The sequence below is a fragment of the Lycorma delicatula genome, chromosome 1 (assembly GCF_047948215.1).
Source record: "Lycorma delicatula isolate Av1 chromosome 1, ASM4794821v1, whole genome shotgun sequence".
NCBI classification, from domain to species: Eukaryota; Metazoa; Arthropoda; class Insecta; order Hemiptera; family Fulgoridae; genus Lycorma; species Lycorma delicatula.
Window position 1 is genome coordinate 88,908,799 of NC_134455.1, and position 27,432 is coordinate 88,936,230.

General features: G+C 31.8%; 1 protein-coding gene across 1 annotated transcript in view; it reads left to right on the plus strand.

Annotated features, from left to right (window-relative positions):
- The window catches only part of Dhc98D (Dynein heavy chain at 89D), a 392,049-nt gene that overhangs the window by 123,994 nt on the left and 240,623 nt on the right, over positions 1-27,432 (plus strand). The window contains exons 21-25 of the mRNA XM_075354119.1: positions 6,365-6,559; positions 9,224-9,391; positions 15,979-16,102; positions 21,447-21,605; positions 24,796-25,032. Of these exons, the coding sequence (XP_075210234.1) occupies positions 6,365-6,559; positions 9,224-9,391; positions 15,979-16,102; positions 21,447-21,605; positions 24,796-25,032 (883 nt within the window). The remainder of the gene's footprint in view (positions 1-6,364; positions 6,560-9,223; positions 9,392-15,978; positions 16,103-21,446; positions 21,606-24,795; positions 25,033-27,432) is intronic.

Consider the following 27,432-nt stretch of genomic DNA (forward strand, 5'->3'; position numbering starts at 1 on the left):
TCTTGTTTTTCATCCTCTTCTAATTATTCCTTCTTCTTTTTCTTCTAATGTATTTCTTTTGTAAATGTTGAACAGTGTCTGTGAGAAGCAGCATCCTTGCCTAATACCTTGACCTAGACCCACCCAGTCGGTCACACTCTTACTTTCATTGCTGCTGTTTGTCTCATGTATAATTACTTAATTAACTCTTCTATCTCTCTATTCTATTTTTTTTCTCTAAGAATCTGCACCATTTTCTTCCAGTTAGAAAATTGCTTCTCTAATTATGAAATACCGACTCACTCCTCTTCCTCTCTCTTTCCAACCATCCTTAAAAGCCCAATGGCATCTCTGGTTCCTTTCCCTTCTTCTTTTTTCTTTTGATCCCTTGTTGGCATTTGGATTGGATCAACTCCTAGGCCAATCAAATTAAATTTTTGTGTTAAAAGTAATTTCCATTAGGTAAGACATGTAAAAAATAGGAAAATTCTGTAGAATTGAATGAATTACTTTTCACCCTCTCATTTTTCCACATCATTTTCAAAATGGCATCCAAATTTGGCAAAAAAACCATTTTTTTGTTTTAAAAAAAAACTAAACGTTTACAAAAAAAGTTTAAAATAAAAATTGTAGATATTTTTGAAACAAAAATTTTAAACTCTGCCCAATGTCAATTGAACAACAAATAAAATATTTATTGCAAAAAAACTGCTAAAAATAATGTTTTTTTTCAATTATTGACGAAACTTCCAGAATATATAGTCCTTGGTGAGTAGAAAAAGTACCTTTTTTTGACTTTTGAAAAACATTCAATAGTTTTTGCAAAAATCGAGTTTTTCGAAAAAAATAAATTTTCTTAAAATTCGAATAACTCAAGACTGTATTGCACCTACGTTGCCTATCCGGAGCTTTAAATTTCCTAAAGAATTGTACTAACCTTTGCAAATAGTGCGCATATTGAAAAAGCTGTAGGTGCCAATGGTTGCCTGATTTCACTAACAAGACACTCCCATGCATGGCGATCCATGGCCGTTGTCCTGGCTTCATTTAAGTTCAGCCTGCAGCTTTTTATAACATTGATTTGCTTTGATCCATGTTTTCTTTGAAGCTGTTCGTTGGACTCTCCTGTGGGTGCGTCGGGTCGTTCATGCCAGAGGAGTTTGTATGGTAGTGGTTTCAGTCATTCTGCAGACATGGCCAAACCATTGCAGTCTATATTTTTGAATTTGTTCCTCAATTGTTGGCTGTTGTTGGCAGCAGTGGCGGATATCATCATTTTGGATGAGATTGTGAAGTGAGACTCACTCAGATGACCTGTGAAAAAAGCATCACATTTAGAACACTTCAAGTTTACTCAGGTCTGTCTTAAGCAGTTTACGTTTCTGCTCCATACAATAAAATTGGCAGGATCAGGGTTCGGAAAAGACGAACTTTGGTTTTAAGTGAGATGTTGCTTTGTTTCCACGAGCACCACTTAAGAGAAGCAAATGCTGCAGTTACTTGACCAATTTGACTGTCGATTTCCATCATAACTGCTACTTTCTTCTCCTGAACCAGTGAGCCCAAATATTTGAATTTTTTGACCTGTTCAATTTGCACACCATCCAGTTAGACAATGGTATGTGAGCTGTTTGTTATAAGTATATGTGTCTTATCCGCATTTATTTTCAGCAATAACATTGGGCAATGCGGGAGGTTTAAAGCTATTCTCATTTCTACCTTAAGTAGACATGATCACTGTTGATATCTGCAGCTGGTAATCCATTGCTTTTTTAACAGAATTCTTGTAGCTTTCATCTATGAGGGTGAATCAAATTTAAACAGTAATTTTTCTATCCTATGCAGAAAGCAGTCTGAGCTGGTGATGACCGAGCGGGGGTGGGTTAATTTTCAGTATGTTAGAGAGGGGGAACCAGCTTGGTTAGCTCCTTTGCTCTATTCTGCCATCAGTACAGCGATGAGTGAGCAACAGATTCTGTTGTCTGTTGCCCACTTGTCAAAATCACAGTGTGATTTTGACAAGGGGTAAATCGGAAAAAATGTACTGGAAAACCCTCAACCACCCTTTCTATAGTCCAGATTTGTCTTCTGTGACTATTTTTTGTTTGCACTCTTGAAAGAATCGCTTGGAGGGGAACGATTTGAAAACAGTGAAGACATCAAGGAGCGCATGTGCAATTCATTGACAACTTGCCTTCAAACTTTTTATGAACAAGGAATATTCAAACTTCAAAATTGCTGGCAAAAGTGTGTAGGTCGTGCAGGATACTACATAAAAAATGGTGAAGGTATTAATTGTATATATTATTAATCAATAAATTTATAGAGAAAATTACTGTTTATATTTGATTCACCCTCGTACTAAGTACAGTCTCTTTGATAGCAAGCTTTGTCCGCAGGGGATGCTCATGTATAATTTATTTCCTCCTTTTAGATTTTTGAACAAACTTTTGGTTATAAATAATTTTTCTGTTGGTAAAATTTAACTAATTTGTTCCCCCTTCCATTCCTTACACCTAAGCCAAGTTTTCCTACCACACTTTCCTCTTCTCCTTCTGAGACCCAGCAATTTTTTCAGATTTTATTACATCTTCAGTATTCGCATACATCTCTTTAATATATTATCCATGACGACATACAAAGAGTTTATCACAAAGTTTTCCGGGTACTTTCATAACTTATTCTACTTCTGAAAATAATGGAAAAATTTGATTTAAACATATGTTCTAAAATAGTGTAAAATTTCTTTTGGATTTCAGCTACCCTGGTGAAATAAGGTCATAATAAAATTTTTAGGATGTTAATTAATGGTTAGAATTAGTGATTTCTTATGGGTTTTTGACTTGAAAATTCAAATGAAATAGGTCCCAGAATTGTACATGCAGTAGTTTTTGAGATCTGCTGTGAAAACCAATAAATTGGGGTAAAAGACTTTGTTTTTTACGTTTGATGCACAATAACGTTGTTAAATAGGTAATTTTTTAAAAGTCTCCATATTTCAAAAGTTTCTAATCTTTTCTTCTCAGGTACTACGACCGTCTAAGTTTCACTTGCATATAATGCTATGCTCCAAAGAAATACTTTTAAAAATGTTTTCCTAACGTTTAAATTAATTTTTGATGTAAACAAATTATAAATTATATTCTGGCTATTATATTGTAACTATATATTCTAACTGAAGGCTCATTTCGCCTGTGCTATTCGGCATTTTATATCGCCCCTGCTTCTTCCATCTTTAGAAATTCTTCGCAAATAACAAAATTCTTCTACCTACATAATCTTTTCTCTTCCTATTTTTACATTCAGTGGTCCATCTTTGTTATTTCTACTACATTTTATTACTTTCGTTTTGTTCTTGTTTATTTTCATGCGGTAGTTCGTACGTAAGACTTCATCCATGCCGTTAATTTTTTCTTCTAAATCCTTTTTACTCTGAGCTAGAATTACTATATCGTCAGCAAATCGTCACCTTGTACTGTTACTCTGGATCTAAATTGTTTTTTAACATCATTAACTGCTAGTTCTGTGTAAAGATTAAAAAGTAACGGGGATAGGGAACATCCTTGTCAGACTCCCTTTCTTAGTATGGCTTTTTTCTTATGTTCTTCAATTATTACTGATGCTGTTTGGTTGCTGTAGATGTTACCAATTGTTCTTCTATCTCTGTACCTGAACCCTAATTTTTTTAAAATGCCCAACATTTTACTCCAGTCTATGTTATCGAATGCCTTTTCTAGGTCTATAAATGCCAAGTATGTTGGTTTGTTTTTCTTTAATCTTCCTTCTACTATTAATCTGAAGCCTAAAATTGTTTCCCTTGTCCCTATACTTTTCCTGAAACCAAATTGGTTTTTACTAACATTTCTTCAACTCTCCTCTCAATTTTTCTGTACAGAATTGTAGTTAAGATTATTGATGCATGGCTAGTAGTTAAGCTATTGGTTCTGTATTCACATTTACCTGCTATTGCTTTCTTTGGTATCATGACTATAACACTCTTTTTGAAGTCTGAGGGAACTTCCCCTTTTTCATAAATATTACACACCAGTTTGAATAATCTTTCTTTTCTTTCTTTCTTTTTACTGTTTAGCCTCCGGTAACTACCATTTAGATAATTCTTCAGAGGATGAATGAGGATGATATGTATGAGTGTAAATGAAGTGTAGTCTTGTACATTCTCAGTTCGACCATTCCTGAGATGTGTGGTTAATTGAAACCCAACCACCAAAGAACACCGGTATCCACGATCTGGTATTCAAATCCGTGTAAAAATAACTGGCTTTACTAGGACTTGAATACTGTAACTCTCGACTTCCAAATCAGCTGATTTGGGAAGACGCGTTAACCATTAGACCAACCCGGTGAGTTAGTTTGAATAATCTATCAATCGCTTCCTCACCTGCACTGTGCAGTAATTCTACAGGTATTCAGTCTATTCCAGGAGTCTTTCTGCCATTCAAATCTTTTAATGCCAATAGGTAATAAACACATGAAAATCTAAAACAAAATCTGTAGAGATTTAATTCTGAACAAAATGGTATAAGATAAGTTGAATATAAAGAAAAGTTAGAATATAAAGAACAGTTCATTACTACATTTGTCAGAAGAGTATTTATTTAATGTAAATACAAATACTTTTTGTTGATATGAAAAATTTGTAAAAACAAAATTTACTGTTAAAAATGTATAAAAAAAAAAAATACTGGAAGTTACACAGCAATTGTGAAATAAAAATAAATAAATAAAAATTGCTTAGATAATTTTTTTATTAAACTAAATCTTCTGGTTTCATCCCAGTCCTTAACAATGTTAATATATTATTTATATAACATATTTCTGCACCTGCTTTACTATTTCATTCCTTATAATTATTGCCACCCTCTTTTTCTTTCTTTCTTCCAGAATAGAATATGGTAACTTCTCCAATCTTCATTCACTCTGTCCTCACTTTCCTTTGCTCAGTCCTATTATATCTCAAAGACGAGAGTTCTAAGTTTCAAATCCTAGTAAAGGCCATTACTTTTATATGGATTTAAATACTAGATCATGGGTACTGGTGTTCTTTGGTGGTTGGGTTTCAGTTAACCACATATCTCAGGAATGGCCGATCTGAGACTGTACAAGATTCCACTTCATTTACATTCATACATATCATCCTCAGACATAATACCTTACGGGTGTTCCAGAGGCTAAACAGAAAAAGAGAGTCCTAATGTATTCATTTTATGTTACTTCACTTCTCTCTTAAGATTCTCTAATTCTCCATGCTTTAACAAAGTCTTGACATTCCAAACTCCTATTTACAATACAGAAGAAACCTGCTGGCTTCTTGGCTATGATGCTTTATAGTGTGTAATGCAAGGAATTATCACTAGGATCTTTAATAGAGTGGTTTTCTGTATTCTAATACTGCTGACTTCCTACCCACAGGGCAATGGAATGCACAGTACCCACTATTGCTCACCTGTTCTCTAAGGAGACCATTTGCTCTTGTAATGGGAAAACTCCTTATAGTGGGAGTAACTTGGTCCCTTCATTTATTTGTCACTTGCATATACTAGCAGTTAATGTATAGTCATTGCCCCATCAGATAAGATAACTGAGGAGAAAGAAATAGTGAGAAAAAGGAACTATCAGAAATAGAATACTATAAAATGACTTATTGTGGAGAGAATTTAAAAAAAATAAAAAAATAATTATTTTTAAAATATAAATGTTAAAACATTAACGCAACTCAAAAACACTATAAAAAAATAAAATTATTTATGATATCCTACAAATGCAGTAAAAAAAAAATTGTATTAAAAACCTAACAACAGATACCAAAACGTTCATTATAAAATATGCTATAAAACTCTAGAAAGAACCTATGGCAATAAACAAGTATCCAACAACATACTCATTGTATGTTTAAACAAAAAACAGAACCTGCTATCATGCATATTTGTGTGATCCAGTTCATAGGCTAATATAGCTGCCGTTTACATGATCTGGCATGAATGTGTTTAATGATTTCATTAAAATTATGAGTTACAGGGCTGTAAACTTGAAATGGTAGTTGAAATTGCGTACTAACTTCTGCGTACTAACAACAGTTTTATTTACAGCAGTTTGTTTTTATAGAGATAGTTTTTGCAACAAATGTTATTTTGTTCCTTCAAGTTAAAGTATATTTTAAACATTACAGTATATATTACTGTTAATATTAAAATATAATAATTGGTTTTCAATATTATTCACTTGTAAACAATTTAGCTGAATAAACAATCTGGAACAAATAAAATGAACAGTTTTTTAACCTACCTCCCACCTAAATACTCAATATGTTTTGATAACAAGTTATCAAACATAATATGGTTTTTATTATTTTTTTTTTTTTAATTAGATTTAAGTCTTTTCCAAGATGGATGGATAAAACTTGTTTAAAATGTCCTTCAGTAAAAGGATCATTGACTGGTGAAATTTATACGTATTCATTCTATGATGATTTAGTACATGTAGAAAGTGTTAATAATGCTTTTGTAGTTCTTCAGGACACTTTACAAGAATTAATGATGCAAGTTAACAGATATATTTGCAGGTAAGAATTTAATTTATTATTTTTCTTTCATCATACTTGTTTAATTACATGTGAATTTCTCCCTATTTTACACTTGCTTCATAGTTTCAAACATATTTGGTATTTGTTACATTCTATAACTTTAATTTTCGTTGTATATAATCTTTTATTTTTTCTTTTGTACTTCTCTACAGTTTTTAAATTCTTCACTTTCTCCATTCATATAGTACTTAACCCAAATTTCTTAACAAACTTTCTTAAGAACTGGTCCATAGTCAACAGTGGTGTGTCATGTAAATGATACACATGAGGAGGAGGAGGAGCACACTATTGTGGTGTGCCTGATTCCTTTGTGAAATATGTTGTATATTTCTACTAGCTCTATTGTGTATGTTGCCAAGGATCAGTAAGTGTTTTGTTAGTTACTGTGAATGTTCTAAAATTCATTCAATTTTTATATCTGCTTTGTCTATTGAAGAGAAACTTTTCAATATTATTAAATAAATGTTATGAAATTATTATTTTAATTAAATTATTTAAATTAAAAGTATTCTCTGTCTCTGTTGTGTGTGTGTGCGCACGCACGTGTGCATGCATATGCTAAAAAATTTAATATACAGAACAATGAAGTATTATTATAGTTGATTGTTGTGAATAATAATTGTAAAAATATGTCATACTTATATAATAGTTTTTATCTATGTGTATGAATGCACATGCACATTTTCTTTTTCAACCATATTTTTTACCAGTAGGAAAAAACCAGATACCCAGCAACCCATCCTACTGGGTAGAGGGGTTTCCTACATAGTGTGAAAACCCACTTAAAAACCTCCTCCTTTTGTACAGCAGCCCATATACCTGCCTTATAGCATAACTTATTGGTTGCCATATCATCTGCGGATCTTTTCGGGTTGGATTGGGGAGTCCTGGACTCATTTCAGCAACAGTGATGACCCTGAGAGGCCCTCTACTACCTCCTTACCAGGTTGTCCCCTCACCATTCACACTGCTGACGTTTATCCTTACTGATGTTCTTCGGACATCTTTACTCTCAAAATGTTTTCTACTAAGGTAGTGATTGCCCCAAGGAGTCTTGTTGGCCAGCATCAACTCTAGTGTATTGTCTAAATCTAGCTGACCAACTTCCCCACAGCATCAGGCTCTCTTTGTTCACCCACCTTCTGCACTAAAAGAAAGTGTGTCTTACTGTGTCCTCACACTCGCATTAGGAACACATTGATGAGTTTCTATTCTTCCAGTGAAACAGACAACTGTTGAATGCACCGTGGCCCGTCAGGAGTTGGTGGCCTTAGTTTGTTTTAAATAATTTCTACCATGAGTTTTACTTTCTCACTTTTTAAAGAATTTTCTGTATTATACTGTAATTTTAAAAACTTACTTATACTTTTAAATGTATAACATTGTACATTTAACAATGTACATTTTTTAATGAAATTAGTAGTGTAGTATAAGTAACCAATAATCTAAAATAAAAAGTCAAAAAAATCTAGTATCTAAAATAAAAAAGTTGAAGTAAATTATTAAATGTTTGAAGTAATTATAATGATGACTATTATGATATAAATAATAAACCAAATATTATATAATGTGTTCCATTTAATAATTTTTTTATAATTAAATTGGTGAGCAGAAAGTGTATTTATAAAAACTTATCAAAAGCAATTTTTTTTTATACAGCCTAAATAAAGATTGTTAGATTATCCTGGGGGTTGCTTACTTAACTTGTTCAAGTAGGTTACTAAAGTGTGCTACATCAAAGTGGCATGTTTCCTTTTTCTTAACTATTTCCAAATAATTTAAAAAAATTATATCAAATAAAATCATATCAAAGAAATGATTGGAAATAAAAAAATGAAAGTAATTCTACATTCGTATTGAATTTGTTGACCTTTGCTAGCAGAGTTTTAATATGCGACTTATCAAGTTATTCATAGTAAGAATTGGTCAGAGGCTTCTTTTTCTCTTAATATTTCTTCATTGTTTTATTATACCCTATTTCAGAAATTCTTATTCTTTTTTTCTCTGGCTTTCCTGTTGTTCATATTTCATTACTATAAACTAGTAACATTCCATATAAATATATTCAAACTTAATATACAATAGTATGCATATAATATTTGGGCCAGAAAATATGACTGCTGTTTGAAGGTGGTGTCTACAGATTGAAGGGAGCCTGAGAAAAATATTAATCTTTCTGAATGTCCTGTATATGTAACCTGAAGTTACTAAGTTGAAGAAAATTGAAAATTAAACAAATACCTTATGGGTGATACAACTTAATACCCTTATGGGTATTCTCAGATTAGTGAAATCTGAGAGTATTGCATTCAAGAGATCACTGGTATTGTATTCCCTTTCTGATTCTGTATTGGTCTTACTTAATTGTGTAATTTCCACCTTATGCACCATTCATCTGAAAATTATCATATTTGTTTTCTACTTTTGCTTTTCGATTGGTTGATGCACCATAAGAACAGTTGAAGGCATACTTTGGTTGACTACTAGACATGGTCAATTCCCGATACAAAGAATCCAAAATAAAAATAAAGTTCATATCATTTTTTGTTAATTTAATTTTTATTGATTTGCTCGTTTATTAATTTCAGTTCTTTAAAGATCTTATTTTGGTGGTGTCAGTTTTGTTTGTTTCATAATTTAAAGGTGGAGAAAATTTCGTGGTTTGTGGATGGGTGATAAAGAAAAGATTACAGAGCGTTTTGCTGATAAAAATCCGCCATTAAATGAATATGATGAAAAGTTTAAATACTACTGCAACTTTTTAACAGAATTAAATGATATGAAAGATTATCAAGATCTCTTTTGTATCAGGTAAAATACGTATTTTTAAAAAAACAATTTATAATCTTTTTAAATGTCAGATTAGTCACTTTAGAGGCTAGATTTTTTAATAACTTTATAATTGTTCTAAAAATTCCTTCTTACTTCTTTCCAGTTTACACAAATTTTTTTAACCCTTGTTTTTATTTAATTTTAACAACCTCTTTCTGTTAATATTTCAGCCTAAATTATATTTGTTAACTAGTGTTAGTTGATAATTTTTAACAAAAATCATGTATGAATGCATCAAAATATCAATAATGAAAATTTACAATTTTCAAAATAGGCTTTTCATCATCACTTATAAAATATTGTCATTATAATGCATTAGATGTGAAAACTGAGAGTAATAATTGTTAGTTAATCATAATAATTTTAAAAAAATATATTATATATGGTGCGTGTGTGTGTGAGTGTGTGTATAAATTGATAAGTATATATTAAGCTTGCTATTTTGTAATGCTATTATACTGACATAATATGCTATTATAATAAGCTATTATATACTACTATAATATGCCATTACACTGACTTAATGTTCATCAATGTAAGTATTTTAATTGTTATATGATAATACTATTGTGCTTGTTATTCATAAGAGACTGGTTAATAGTTATTATAAGTAATTTATATTATTTATAAGCATGGAAAATTTAAATTTCAGTAGAATAAAAAAATGAAATTTGAGTAAAAACCTGAAATCTTTAGATACCTTTTTTAATAATATTCTTAAAAACAATTATACTTCAGTTTCATTATGCTCAAAATGCATTATCTCCTTTACTGTTAGGAACCCTCTTATTTATTTAAAATTTTAGATTTAGTGAATATTTTAATAGAACTGTTTTCTGATATTTATATCTTTTTTTTTGTCTTCAGTCATTTGACTGGTTTGATGCAGCTCTCTAAGATTCCCTATCTAGTGCTAGTCGTTTCATTTCAGTATACCCTCTACATCCTACATCTCTAACAATTTGTTTTACATATTCCAAATGTGGCCTGCCTACACAATTTTTCCCTTCTACCTGTCCTTCCAATATTAAAGCGACTATTCCAGGATGCCTTAGTATGTGGCCTATAAGTCTGTCTCTTCTTTTAACTATATTTTTCCAAATGCTTCTTTCTTCATCTATTTGCCGCAATACCTCTTCATTTGTCACTTTATCCACCCATCTGATTTTTAACATTCCCCTATAGCACCAAATTTCAAAAGCTTCTAATCTTTTCTTCTCAGATACTCCGATTGTCCAAGTTTCACTTCCATATAAAGCGACACTCCAAACATACACTTTCAAAAATCTTTTCCTGACATTTAAATTAATTTTTGATGTAAAGAAATTATATTTCTTACTGAAGGCTCGTTTAGCTTGTGCTATTCGGCATTTTATATCGCTCCTGCATTGTCCATCTTTAGTAATTCTACTTCCCAAATAACAAAATTCTTCTACCTCCATAATCTTTTCTCCTCCTATTTTCACATTCAGTGGTCCATCTTTGTTATTTCTACTACATTTCATTACTTTTGTTTTGTTCTTGTTTATTTTCATGCGATAGTTCTTGCGTAGGACTTTATCTTTCATTGTTTCTTCTAAATCCTTTTTACTCTCGGCTAGAATTACTATATCATCAGCAAATCGTAGCATCTTTATCTTTTCACCTTGTACTGTTACTCCGAATCTAAATTGTTCTTTAACATCATTAACCGCTAGTTCCATGTAAAGATTAAAAAGTGACGGAGATAGGGAACATCCTTGTCGGACTCCCTTTCTTATTACGGCTTCTTTCTTATGTTCTTAAATTGTTACTGTTGCTGTTTGGTTCCTGTACATGTTAGCAATTGTTCTTCTATCTCTGTATTTGAACCCTAATTTTTTTAAAATGCTGAACATTTTATTCCAGTCTACATTATCAAATGCCTTTTCTAGGTCTATAAACGCCAAGTATGTTGGTTTGTTTTTCTTTAATCTTCCTTCTATTATTAATCTGAGGCCTAAAATTGCTTCCCTTGTCCCTATACTTTTCCTGAAACCAAGTTGGTCTTCTCCTAACACTTCCTCCACTCTCCTCTCAATTCATAGAATTCTAGTTAAGATTTTTGATGCATGACTAGTTAAACTAATTGTTCTGTATTCTTCACATTTATCTGCCCCTGCTTTCTTTGGTATCATGACTATAACACTTTTTTTGAAGTCTGACGGAAATTCCCCTTTTTCATAAATATTACACACCAGTTTGTATAATCTATCAATCGCTTCCTCACTTGCACTGCGCAGTAATTCTACAGGTATTCTGTCTATTCCAGGAGCCTTTCTGCCATTTAAATCTTTTAATGATCTCTTAAATTCAGATCTCAGTATTGTTTCTCCCATTTCATCCTCCTCAACTTCCTTTTCTTCCTCTATAACACCATTTTCTAATTCATTTCCTCCGTATAACTCTTCAATATATTCCACCCATCTATCGACTTTACCTTTCGTATTATATATTGGTGTACCATCTTTGTTTAACACATTATTAGATTTTAATTTATGTACTCCAAAATTTTCCTTAACTTTCCTGTATGCTGTGTCTATTTCATCAATGTTCATTTCTCTTTCCACTTCTGAACACTTTTCTTTAATCCACACTTCTTTCGCCAGTTTGCACTTCCTGTTTATAGCATTTCTTAATTGCCGATAGTTCCTTTTACTTTCTTCATCACTAGCATTCTTATATTTTCTACGTTCATCCATCAGCTGCAATATATCGTCTGAAACCCAAGGTTTTCTACCAGTTCTCTTTATTCTGCCTAAGTTTGCTTCTGCTGATTTAAGAATTTCCTTTTTAACATTCTCCCATTCTTCTTCTACATTTTCTACCTTATCTTTTTTTACTCAGACCTCTTGCGATGTCCTCCTCAAAAATCTTCTTTACCTCCTCTTCCTCAAGCTTCACAAAATTCCACCGATTCATCTGACACCTTTTCTTCAGGTTTTTAAACCCCAATCTACATTTCATTATCACCAAATTATGGTCGCTATCAAAGTCTGCTCCAGGGTAAGTTTTGCAGTCAACGAGTTTATTTCTAAATCTTGCTTAACCATGATATAATCTATCTGATACCTTGCAGTATCGCCTGGCTTTTTCCAAGTGTATATTCTTCTGTTATGATTTTTAAATTGGGTGTTTGCAATTACTAAATTATACTTCGTGCAAAACTCTATAAGTCGGTCCCCTCTTTCATTCCTTTTGCCCAGCCCGTATTCACCCATTATATTTCCTTCCTTGCCTTTTCCAATGCTTGCATTCCAATCTCCAACTATTATTAAATTTTCATCTACTTTTACGTGTTTAATTGCTTCATCAATCTCTTCGTATACACACTCTACCTCATCATCATCATGGGCGCTTGTAGTCATATATACGTTAACAATCGTTGTCGGTTTAGGTTTTGATTTTATCCTTACTACAATGATTCTATCGCTATGCGTCTTGAAATACTCCACTCTCCTCCCTATCTTCTTGTTCATCATGAAACCTACTCCTGCCTGCCCATTATTTGACGCTGAGTTAATTACTCTAAAATCCCCTTACCAAAAGTCGCCTTCCTCTTCCCACTGAACCTCACTAATTCCTACTATAATCCACCTTTACCCTATCCATTTCCCTTTTTAAATTTTCTACCCTACCAACCTTTTTTAAGCTTCTAACATTCCACGCTCCGACTCGTAGAATGTTATTTTTTATTTTTCTGTGAATATTTATATCAAGTAAAACATATTTTTTTAATATTATTATCATTAGGTATTATACAGAGTAGCTGGGAAGTCACTGTACCTCTAAAGTTAATGTAAATTTGTTTAGAACATACAGTATTTTTGTTGGGGTCGGTTAGCAACAGTTTTTTACAAATGAGTAAAAAATAGTTGTGCTAAAATGGTTGACATGAATAGGTACAGCATGGAGGAGCAATTAGTGATGAATGTATGGGTTCATGAATGACAAAATGCAAATCAGACATTGAAGCTAATTATTGATATCTTTTGGCAATGCTTTAATAAGCCGCCACCACAAAAATCAACAACATTGGCTTGTGGTAAGCCGCGGAGTGGATGATAGTTAATGCAGTCAGAAACATGTGCTGCTCTTGCAGTTTCCATTGAACAATCTCCAATGAAATCAACTCGTAAATGGTCACCTGAACTTTGTATACAGCAAAATGCAAAACCATATGAAAAAGGACTTGAAAGTTAGGTTGTCAGATGCAGACATGGAACGTCGTGCTGCATCCTATTAAGCTTAATTAGAAAACTTCCCCACTGCATTGCACCATGGAAAGGTGCGTTTTACTGACAAATGTGCAATCTATTGCAGTTCGTGTCCAGAAATGTGTTATTTTGGGTGAAAGAAAATCCTTATTACGTGACAGAGTTGGAAAGAAATCCACCGACGTCATGATGGGCTGGAATGACAGCTTATCACTTGTTTGGGTCTTATTTTTTTTGATGGGCTAGCGAATGCACAAACTTATTTAAAGATGTTGGAAGCACGGTTAATACTACAGCTTCAAGAGAAGGATCTCATGGATTGAGTATGGTTGCAGCAGGATGGAGCATCTTCACATTTTGCTCTATCAGTCCATGCATTACTGAATGAAAAATTTCCAGGACATTGAATTGGCCATGGTATTCCAGCATCACCAGCCCTGTTATCATGGCCACCATGAAGTCCTGATCTGACCACACGAGACAATTCATATGGGGAAGGCACACATATCTGCATTTTGGTACACCATAAATGAAGAATTGCATGACAGTGTGAGGGATGCCTTCTGTAACATAACACCAGAAAGACTCCGTTGCATGTCACAGAGTACCTGATGACAGAATTGTGCACACAACATGAGAGCAAACACACAGACCCACTGGATCATTAAAATTAATATTATGCATCAAGTGATTAAATAAAATAATTATTATATCGTGTTTTTCATTTATAACTCATTACTAATTTTTAATTCTAACTTTAGGAGGTACGATGACTATCCCGCCACTGTCTTGCCCATTTTAGCAGAAAACAATACTGTGCTTATATTTGGGTAGGTGTTGTTGATGTAGGTTGATAACCTTATCCTCGTCCATTCCAGTGACCTTGTAGCATAATTTTTACTATTATTTGTGTGGTGCAGAAATAATTTCGTTCTAGAAAATAAATAAATGCAAGCCTGGAATAACTTAATAATTGAAAAAGATGTAGTCTTAGAGAAATTAATTTTATATAAATTTGAAAAATGAAAGATGCTATTAAAAAAAAACCAGCAGAACAAGCAATTAGCATTGTTGAAGGAAAAGGAATAAAGAAGCCATGAGTTGATGGGGGACCTGATTGGAAAAATAGAAACCAGCAGAAAGTACAAGAACACAGAAGGAGAGACAAAACTGAATAATAAATTTAGAAGAGTAACAGAAAAAGCAGAATTACTTGCATATTAACATAGTTGATTTAGAAAGAAAATCATCAGTATAAATTAATGTACAAAAAAAGTAAAAAAAAATATGCGGTATAAATAGAAAAAAAATACAATCACTAACTAAAATAATAACCAGTAGAGAGGGCAAAATTTTATATAAAGAGGAAGAGATACTTAAAAGGTAGAAGAAACTGTACTACTTTGTATAGCTGAGTGATCTCACTGTAGAAGATCAGAAGGGGGTAAAGTAGGGGAAACAATCATAAAATTAAAAGCTTTCAAATAATAAAATGTAAGAAGTATGGAAAAGCTGTGGTGTTAGATGAACTGCCCATGGAAGTGATTAAATATTTTAATTACGAACAGAAGTTGCTGAAATAGTGTACGATGATCAACAATAGTGGTGTGTGACTAGAAGATTTTCTTAATACAATCATGATTACAATCCCAAAAAGCATGGTTCAATAAAGTGCTAAATCGCAGATAATTAATATTATTTTGTAGTCAGCAAATATTCTTCTCAATATTATGAATAGAAACATGAAACAAATTGTTGTAGAATATTGTGGATTTATAAAGAGAAGAGGAACTAATGCATTTTGAGTAATGTGAACTGTTGAGATATTGACTAAGGTGAGAAGTTTGTATGAAAGAGGCAAAGGAATAAGTTTTGAGGATGTAGAAAAATGCATTTGATCATGTTAAAAGAATAAAGAAATTATTTAAAAACCAAAGAATAGATTGAAAAGGATAGATCAGTGAAAGTAATGGATGCACTAATAGTTGATTTATAATTTTAAATATAGACTTTTTTTAAAATAGCTTAAACATTTAAAACAGGCAGGTGTGTTTCCAAGTGGGATTTTAACATGTTCTTTAGGAATTTGTATAGAAAAGAATGATTACTTTCTTTTGATCAAAATTCTGCATAAATTTGACTGAGCTATTTCAAATAAAACCAACAGTTTGTCATGCTTAACTTATTAAATAAAAAATAATTTTAAAGTAATTATGAAATTATGATAGTAACTGCTACTTTTATTAATGGCAAGGTTTTTATATTTATTTTATAAATAGTAATAAAGACTTAAGTTATTAACTTTTATATTCTAATAAATTTGTTTTGTAGAATAAATGTAGCGAATGTAGTAGCAGAATTAAAAGAACATGCAATTGATTGGAAAATGAGATTAGGTGATAAATTGTTGGATATTACTCGTCAATCAATGTTCGATCTTAGAAAAAAGATGAAGGTATGTGTACAGTTATGATTACTAACTAAATTAGGCAAGAGTTAAAACTATTATATTTTATTTTTATGAGTATGAGTGTTCTTATTTTAATATCAGATTATATAAACTTTGAATAACTTTATTTATATAACATTTCATTAAGAATAACTTTTTTAGATAAATATTTTTCTAAAAAAATTAGAATGAATCATTTTTACAAATTAGTAATTTTAAGAAAATCTAAATAATTTGGTATTATTACCAAAAATTGGAACTCGTGTTACAAAATAGTACTTATGTTAAATCCAAATCTTTAAATGGATTCACTCATACTTGCAAAATTTGCTTTACAATTTTGTCTGAATGTTAATAAAGACTGAATTAGGAATCTCACTTTTTAAGCATCCAAAATAACAAAAGACTTGTCAACAGTTTTTAAAAAATTTACTTAAATAAAAAATTCTAGAATTGTATTTTTTCCATGTTCAATTTCTATGGGGAATATCAGTATAACAGTTATAGTGGTGAAGTAAAGATTGGTGGATGACAGTTCTGTGATTTGAGATTTAAAGAGACATTACACTCTTGGCACAATCAGAAACTGAAATGAACTTGTAGAAAGAGTTAAAAGAAAAGGGAAAAACATGGTTTGATGGTCACTAATAACAAGAGGAGGATGGTCATGGTTATTGATCAAGCTGGATTAATTCTACAAACAAACTTATTGTCTTGCCAGTGCATGAAAAGATTTATTTTTATTAGGGTTCTGTCATTGAAAAGAACGTAGCTCAATTGAAGAGATGGAGAAGAGAATTGCACTAGCTTGAGATGCTGTGTCAAAGTTGTTTACGATATGGAAATATAGTGCTATAAATGATACTCCAAACTGAGTGTGCTGAAGATCCTAGCATTTACAGTTTTCCTTTATGGTGCTGAAACTTTGACAATTTAAGCAAAAGATAATGCTTTATCTTCTGGGAGAGAAGATTAATCCTTTAAGATGTGGGTATATAGAAGGATGCTAAAGTGTTATGATTGGAAGGAGAACAAATCTATCAGTTTTCAATAAACTTTATCTTCAGTAAAGGCTATCTTCTATACCTTAGCATTGAGTGCAATTTTTTGATATTTAATATGTCAGTAGAAAGATAACCTGGAGATAGTCAAGGACAGGGATCCATGAGATCCTTGTCCTCCAAGGACTGGGATCTCATGAAAGATGCTGAATGTGAGATGCTCAATGAGATGAAGATGTCCAATCAGACAGGTGTCTAATCCCAAGGAATGATGCTCAGTGATCAGAGAAGCTGTAGATTGGGTGAATTGGAGAAAAAGTGATGAATGATGATCATTTTCCACTGAATAGGAAGTTGGAATCATGTGTGATGAGTTGAATATTTAAAAATGATATTTGATATTGTGCTTGCTCATAGACTTGAAAAATGTATTCAAGAAGTGGTGATAAAATTTCTCATCAAATATTAAAGTTTATTGTTCATATAAATTATTATAATCATAATATGAGGGTGGAACGGGAAGTGCAACCTATGCATGCTTGTTGGTTTTCTCTGAAACCATTAACTTGTATTATGTTCTTGATTGAATAAGGATGTTACTGATGCCTTGAGATCTATAACATGTTCACAAATATGTATATTTTGGGATGAAAATTTATTAGTTAGGTGTCTAGACCGATGAAGTTTTAAACGTTGAAGAACAGACTATGTATTATGAGGTTTGATAAAAAAATAAGCGTAATTTTTTAATTTTCCAGGCTGTATTAGTCCAACTGTCATAATTGTTCATCTGTTGTGTTGGTAAACTTGTCTCACGTTTACATTGGTACTGATATTGGATGCTTAGTTTATTGTTGGCTGTCGAAAAGGTTACATGTGTTTTGGTATGGTTGGCTATTTTTAATTTGTGGGAAAAATGGAACAAAGAATTTGCATTAAATTTTGCTTTAAGAATGGAATAAAGTGTGGCACCACATTGGAAATGTTGAATGTTGCTTTTCGTGATTTTCCTATGAATAAAACAAGCATTTACAAATCTTACAAATATTTCCAAGAGAGCCATGAAGACGTTGAAGATGACTAGTGCTCTGGATGTCTCAGCACATCAACAACCGATGACAGTCAAAAAAGTGAAGAAAATGATTATGGGAAATCGCCGAATCACTATCAGAAAGGTTGCTGATGATGTTGATATGGCATTTGGTTCATGCCAAACAATTTCTTTTTTTTATTTTTAGGCATGAAACGTATGGCAGCAAAATTTGTTACAAAATTGTTGAATTTCAACCAAGAGCAGTACTAAATGAACATTGTTTAGGAGTTACTGAATGAATTGAAGAACGATCCAGAACTGCTCAAATGTTCATAATTTGTGATGATACATGAGTATATGAGTGTGATGTCAAAACCAAGGCCCAATTGTTTCAATGGAAGCTTCCTGAAGAGCCAAGAACGAAAAAAGCTTGTCAAATTTGATCAAATGTGAAAGTTCTGATCACTGTGTTATTTAATTTTAACAGCTTAATGTATCATGAATTCTTGCCACCAGGTCTTACGGTCATTAAGGAGCACTACCTGGAAGTTCTATGTCGTTTGTGTGAAGCAATCTGAAGAAAACAGCTGAATTTGGACTAATTTGGATTTTGGTGAAAATTCATGGCAATTGTTGTACAATAATGTGTACCTGCCCACGCTTCACTGCTTGTTTGTAAACTTTTGGCCAAAAACGATACAGTTATGTTGCCTGAGTCTCCATATTCGCTGGATGCGGCCCCCTGTTACTTCTTCCTATTTTCCAAGCTGAAAAGAACCATGAAAGAATAAAGTTTTGCCAACATTGAAGAAATAATGACAGAATAACTGAAGGAACTAAACATGATACTGCAAATTGTGTTCCAGAGATGATTTGAAGATTGGCACAAATATATTACATCTGGAAAGGAGTACTGTGAAAGTGACAGAATCATTATTGATGAATAAATAAAAGTATTTTTGAGAACAAAAATTCTGCTTATTTTTTTATCAAACCTCATATAAGCCAATGACACAAATCATAAAGGAAACCAAAATAGATGAATGACATGATTTAAGCTAATAAGAATATCACTGTTGAAGAATTGCTAAGAAATTTTACCTGTCAAATAATTTATCTACAACTTTGCATATTTTTATATCATTTTTATGATTTATGTTGATCTCTTGCACTAGGCATTTACTTTATCATTAGCTTGTGCTTTTGATTATCTTTAGTTCACTGATAAAAAAAGAGATACTGTATGCTTGTTTGTATCTGAAGACATCATTGGTATATTATTTGAAATTATGAGGATGTCTTATTTCTTGGAAGAATTTGCAATGATGATGAAAAATTGATGTATATGACTCAGAGACTAGGATTCAGTTCATGTAATTGTGGTACTCTTTTCTCTAAAACTAAAAATTCAAAATCTGGCCCTCAGCACACAAGATCCAGATACTAAAAAAGGCACTAAATAAGTGCCTTTTTTAGTATGAGGATAATTTCTCTAAATTTGGGAACAATATACTATGATTTTTACTTTATTTTAATTAGGAAATATCTCAAGTTGTATGAAGGAAAAGAGAGAGAAATAGCTGAACTGAATTTAGGAAACCAGAATGACATACCATGATATGACAATGCATCTTCTACTTGAATAAATGGGGTGATCATTGGTAGTTTCTTCATCCTTAAATCCTCATTTCCTTGGTTTTTAGTCTGTTTACTTGCATAAGGGAACCTTCTGCAATAATAGTTAAGCAATACTTATAAAAAATAATAAGATGCTTAAGCTAATAGCAGTAATCTATTTTTCAAAGTAAATTTGAAAAATGGGTTGAAGGGTGTTGCAAATGAATTGCCGTTAGTGGAGACTATTTTGAATGTACTCTGAATTTTTCTTTGAAGAGTTCAATCTAGTTTATGGTATGCTAAAAAATTCTGAAACTAGGCCTCAGAACCTAACAACAAGAGTACCCAATCCAAATTTAGCTACCATGCTCTTTGATGAAAAATCATTGTGCAATGGTACACCACTCCTAATGCTTCTCCTATTATTGGAATGCTTTGAGGTATTTCATTCTTTAAGTATGTCAAACATTTTCTTCAATCCAGACTGCAAAAACTTTTCATCATCATCTTTTTGATCTTGGGTTAAGTTACAGGAGGTCAAATGCAATGATTATGAAGGTATGAAGTCAAAAAACTCTGTATGTGTAGAAGGATTGTTGTGATGAAGTACCTGGTTGTTCTCATGCCACAGTTAAAGTTGTTTGTACCATGTTTTTCCTCACATCACTTATATGGTTTAGCTGTTAGCCTACCATCAGGGATGAATTCATAGTGCACAATCTACTCATCTTGGTTACTCTATTAGTTATCCTACTACAAAGTTATCTCATTTTATTGAGTCTTGGGTTCTTTCACTACAAAGACTGTTGTTTAGTTTCTGGATTAGAGGCGTAGAACAAACTTCTATTACCGGTGATGACCCCTGACATGAACTTTAGGTAACTTTAAGCATGCTGACAGAGATCCTGACTGATTTAAATATATTTGAATCTCCTGTCTGAAGTCAGCAGTCTGGCCATGAACGACAGATAAGGATGTTGAATAATTCATTGATAATGAAATTTCATTAGGTGATTCTCATGTATGAACTAACTAGATTTTTCTCTTTTTATAGTTATACTTTTGAGAGTTGTCCTCATGTCTCTTCAACCTTCACTGATGTTCTGCTTGTTCTGAACAGCAGGTTCCTCTCAAGTCTTATCCAAATCAATGCTTCATTCTTATAGATCTATAAGATCAATTCAAAGGTATTTGTTGCAGATTTCCTGGGTTGATGTAGAATTCAGTGTTACCTCTCTGCTCTGACTTGCAGTTCATAGTGAAATTGTTGATGTATCTGTGCATGTGATCAAACATGTGTCGCAGATTTCAATGTATGCAGAACAATACTTATTGACAAGTCGTAACTATTCACTGCTCTACAAGTAAATACTACCCATATATTGTGTATAGGACTAGTCACTGAATATCCTATTTGATTCAGTGTAAATTGGTTACTACGTTTCATGTTTGTGTTATAAAGATATAATAACTGTCTGGTTATTTATTATTTTTAATTAAAATCAAGATTGATTTTGATTAAAAATAATAAATTCTACTTGTTTTACTTTATCTTATTTTTATTCTATTTTGCTATTATGTTTTTTAATTGGTTTTAAGTTTACCCACTAATTTTTTTCTTTATACTACTTGATGACTAATTAATGATTTTAAAAGTATTATATTATCTGCTTATATTAACTTAGTACAATTCTTACAGGATTTGAAAGATGATTTAGCTACACCTGTCAATAATTTGGAAAGTTTTAAAAAGGTTTTGCAGGCAGTTGAAAGTATTAATGAAATGGTAGGTGATTCTGACATTTTCTTTCATGAGATTGAAGAACGGTTTTATTCACTTGGAATTTATGAAATAAATGTAAGTATAAATAAGTTTAAGTTTTACATTATTTTAAAAATAAAATAACCTTTTTTTAAAATCTCAAACAAATTTATTTACTGGTCCTGAAATCAGTAGACATTGCTCATTTTAAACTTAATTAAAATGCAATGTTCTATACAATGAAATTGATTTAATAAAATACAAATAAAGTACAAAATGAAAATGTTGATCGTAACTGGATGTAAAAAAAAGAAGAATATCTAGGTTTTAATTTGTTATAATGTCTTTTGGGTAAGTGTACAGTGTTTATTTAAATCTATAATCAAAGAGTAAAAATAGTTTGTTGCTCACCAAGCCAAATATTGATTCCTCCTTATATTCCTGTTTAACAGCCCCACCAGCAAAAATGAACAGAAAGCCTTCTTTTTTTTCCAGTTTGCTAAATGTGATTTCAGTTCAACGCATGATCTGTAAAAAGTTTAATTTGATCCAAATGACAGTAACATTGATCATTGGCATGATCTGTTTGAAAGAACTGGATGTTCGTTGTAAAAAATGTGTAAGGAAGAGCAGCCATGAAGTAGCAATGCTGGTGATGTGGAATTTTTTAAGGAAGCACTTACATATGTGTTCATTCTGTTTACAACTATACAGGCTTTTGAAGTCTTCTGACTATTATGTGCAGGTCAACTTTGAAACCAAAATGTTAAAGTATGAAGGTGATGATGACTTTCTTAACTAAAATGTGTTTAGTCATGAGAGTCAGCATTTCATGTTAGTGGGAAAGTTAACATACACAATGTTCTCCATATCGTGAGGTCAGTAAATCCTCTTGAACTCTTTCAATGTGAAAAGGACTTCCCAAGATTAAATGTTTTCTGTTCGATATTTCAATGGCAAGTTTACAGGCCATTATTATATTTCGCTGATGCAAGTGTGTAATAGTAGTTGGTTTTTGGATGCATGGCTTTCATGGCTTTTTCTTCAACTACAAGATGAAACAGAGAATTTTATTTAACAACAAGATTGTTCACTTTTTCATATGAAAAACTCTGTATGAGAGAGATCAGTTGAATGATATTTTTCCAAACCACTGGATTGGTTAGCATTGACCCAGTAACAGAGTTTGTTTGCAGTGTCCTCCAAGGTTACCAGATCTGAACACTTGTGATTTTATCCTTTGTGGTTTTAGCCAGTGCCAAATAATCTTACTATAATCCACATTCTTACTGTATTAGCGGTATCATAAACACTATAACAGGTACACTAGACATCACTGACAAAAGGCTATTGAGAAGATTTTTTGCTATATATCTATCCGTTTTCTTTTCTTAAATAAAGTGTTTTAGAAGTAATAGAAAATAAGTCTATTAAAGAATCAATCAAATATAATGTGGAATATAGTTTTGTTTGCCGAAAGGCTTCAATACACAGAGAGACTGACTGAAATTGTTCAGTGATGTAAGGTGTTGTGGCTTGGCAATGGAAAATTTCATCCTTCTCCCCTTGTAGCATTCCTCAGCACTGCCATTGTCTAAGAAAAGTAAACCACTGTTTGAAATAGAAAATTTTATGAATAATTGTTACACATATGGCTTTCCATCTAATAACAAAGACCCTTAGTGCAAAGTTCCTTAAAAATGACTTTAACTATAGCTTTGTCCTACAGAAAATGCCAAAAGGTCTTGTTTAAACAGAACCTTTGCTTGGCGAATTAAGTTTTGTGTAATGAACTTTGTGTTGAGGTATTATAGGAAAAGAAGAGTGAAGATGTCTGAAAGAAGCCTAAAGTGAAGGTGTTGGCTGAGATATTAATTTTTACTGATGTAAATGTCTGCTGAGGTATTTCCATTACATTGAGATGTAATCAGTTAGAGGGTCTTAGATGACCTCCGGTAATGCCCCTCAGGGCTTGGAGCAGAGGGGGGACGGGGTGGTGTGGCGACTGGAATCACCACAAGGTGACACCCACCTTACAAGAAGACACCCTCAAGAAGACACCCTTCTCCTTACAGGGTTGTGATGTATTGAGTTATGAAAAAGAAATTTCATTTGTTTTGAAAGCTTAACAAGATGTTCGTTTTTTTTATACATTGCTTTATAGTCATTGAATAAAGTCGTTCTCAAATTTTGAAGCATTTCCAGTTTATGCTTTTAATTTTCTCTCTAATTCTAATCTTAAATTATTAAGTCACTGTGAAATGTACACATTTTTTTAAGAATCTTTACCAGAAAATTCTGCATAGATTAGGTTATTTCAATTAATGTTAAATTATAATAGTACTCTAAAAATATTATAAATTGTTATAATGATAAAGAAATTGAGACGTTAGTAAAGTATTATGTTTATAAATGTAAAGGCAATGTAAAAGCAAACATAGCAATGTTTAGCAATGTAAAGGCAAACTTAAAGAATCACCAAATTTCATTTAACAATGATGGTCTATTTAAGTTGGCTTCATTAGACAATTTTTTTCTTAGTTTGCTTGATGAATTAATTTACCACAGAAATGAGAAGTCAGTACATGGGAATATGGAAATGAAATGTAACGTATGAAAATTGCCATGCCTGACTGGGATTCAAACCCAGGACTCCTGGATGAAAGGTCAAGATCTAACACTCCTCCATGGAGATCCACAATTAATTATCTTGTGAATTAAAAATAAAACTGACCAGTTCATGTATATTGGTCAGATACATTTAATGTAATTGTCTGAGGGGCTGTACAACAAATAACTTGAAATAATTTGGAGTTTGTTGGTAAAAAAAAAATTTATTTACCCACTTTATGTTTTACCATTGTATTTATTCACCATTTTGTTTGACTGAATATGCTGTATACAAAATTTCATTTAAAAAAACAAAAACAGTATTCTTGTAGGTCAGATTATAATTTTAGTTACTGTAATTAATAAATTTGTTTTTAAGTTTTTTTTTTTCATATAATATCATAAAAACAACCATCATTCATGATTTTTTTCATTATTTCAGTAAATATACATCAGATATTTTCTTCATAGAGGTCTATTAGGTTTTTGAGGCAATGGATAGGTTAAAACACAAAATGAAAGCAAAATTACTGATTACTTATTGAGGACTGAAATGAGTACAGGTTTGGTTGAATATGTAGTAGTCATTCATGTAAAGTTATATATAAACACACAGACTTACTAATTATTATTGCACAGTACCAAATATTTTTGCATAATTATTATTCTTTTTTAGATTCCTGAAGCAGATATTAATCTATTAAACCAGTTAAAAAATGATTGGTTTAAATTAGTTGATGAAAGTATGTATAGAGCACTTGCGATGAATCCAGCTAAAGAGGTATTTTCAAAGGAATCTGTGGATTTAATTGCAGACTTTGTTAAATTTGTAGAAGAATTTGTAAATAAGTTCAATGAGTCAGGTCCTGGTGCTCTCAAAACTTCACTCATTGAAGGAGCTCAATTAATGATTGTAAGTTGTTACTGAAATCATTGTTAAATTTCTTGTTTTTATTAAAATTGCAAGGTTAATGTATGTTTTAATTTTAGAGAGTATATTACATTTTTAATATTCACAAAAAACAACTTAATTCAAAAAATGAATTTAAAAAAATTTCAGCTTCCTGGTTGCTAATCTTCCCCTCTATTACAATATTCAGATTAGATTGAATGTGGTGTGACGTGTACTCAGGGTGCTAATTGAATAATATTGTCTGCATTTGTATTAGTATGATACGAGAAAGGAAAATAGTGTATGGTTTGCTCTGCTTGTGTGCTCTTTCCAATTAGTGCAAATCAAAATGTATATGAACTGCAGTTTTATGATTTTACAATGAAAATAGTAGAGGTACTGAATATCGTTATATCACTGTATATCGTTATAAAATTAAAAATTCAGCAAAATGCAGTAACCAAATTTTCTTTTAGTCAGGGAAGAGTGCTTTGGAAATATTTAGTAATTAAATTAGTTTTATGGTGAACATTTATCTCTACCATGACTATTTTTACTGTGAGTGGTTTCTTTTTTTAGGATATAGATTGTTGATTTTTGACTTGGTTGTCCAATCTCTATTTAAACACTATAGTTAAAAAGGTGTGTATGAAGGCCAATGAATTTCAATGAGGTGTTAGCTGAAATGGTCTTTAGTAATAAGGAATCTGTTCAAGTAATAAGACAAAAAATTTTAACAGAAATTTTGTTCCCACTTCCCATTTTATATCACATTCATTGAGTTTCAAAGAACAAGAAAAGAGGATTGGTTGTTGCATAAATTTCATGGCTGCATTGGAATTATTAAACATTTTTGAGTAGAAAAGTTCTTTGAAGAGATATTACAATAGCTCTGGAATCAAATCGGTTTGGTGGAACATAAAATATTTGGATTCAAGCACTGGTTATTACATGACATACACCTGCCATACTACATCTGGCCCACATGTAATTCTTTTTTCTCTAACATCTTTATAGCTATGAAAGGAGTATGATGCGAAATGATAAGATGACTTTCAGGTTGTATTGACCAGTTAAAGCTTGAGTTTGAGAAGTGTTTCCAAAATTTGTATCAAAGATGTTCCTAGTCCTTCCTTTGTAATTTTACTATCCAAATAATAAAATTTTGTATCATGGGGTACATAGTGTTCTCTTCTATCTCGATATTTAATTGTATTATCCAACTTTGTATTGAAAGTTCAATGAAAATCAACTTTCATTGATTCTCATTACATATGTTACACTTATGTTTACTTTCCTATTAAATTTCTCTCTCCGGCAATGAATCTTATACTATTCATTATTTCTAACTCATTCCTTTATTCAGCCATAGTATTATTTTTATTTTTTGACCCTAGACTGTTAATTTATGATTTAGTTCATTTTGTTTTTTAATTACCTTTTTTGCTTTTTATGATTAATTCACTATATAAGCTCAAAGTTTGTGCATGTGAGTATGCAATGGGAATCTATGGCAAGTAAAAATGCCATGCCTGACCAGGATTTGAATGCGGAAACTCTTAATAAAAGGCTAAGACACTACCACTCTGCTACGGAGATCACCTTCATTTATAAATTATAGGTAATGCCTCTTTTTCTGTATTTTAGTCTTAAATACTCAATAAATGGTTCTTCAATTAGTCATAATTTCTATTTATTTTTTCTTGATGCTAATTTCAATTAAAAATTAACCACAATTCAATTCATCTCTCTCTCTCTCTCTCTCTCTCTATATATATATATATATAGTGGTGTGTGTGTGTGTGTGTGTGTGTGTGTGTGTGTGTGTGCATGTGTATGTGTGTGTAAGAAGAATGTTTATGTATTTGTTTGTCTTTTATACAGATTTTCAGTTTTATTCTGATCATGATAAAATTTTTCACATTAACAGTTGCAAGCAAGAGGAAAATTGTTACCTACATTTAATTTGAAAAAACTACTCCCATCCCCACCTTTTCTTCTCCCTTAAGCAAAATTTTAATGAGCAACTGTGCAATTTTTTGCCAATATCATGAAAACTGTGATTAAATAGACCAAAGTAGAGATCATTTTCTACAAAATGTAATTTGTCTGGCTCTTGATAGCTTCTTAGTTCCAAAGTTATTAACAATCAGATTGAAAACTGGTGCACAGCCGTTTTCTTCTTTAACCCATTGTGAGTGGGAGTCACTATTTCATTTTCTATCTTCTTCTCATCTGTTTTTTACCTCATTATCGGTCTTACTAGCTCAGTATTAGACTACAAAAGAACCTATAAGCTGAACTTCAAGCAGCATCCAGAGTTAATGAAACTGAAGATTAAACAAGCATCAAAAAGCTCAAACTACATGACAAGTGCACGTGTGAAACCACAGATTTTATAGGTTACATTGTTATAAGAAC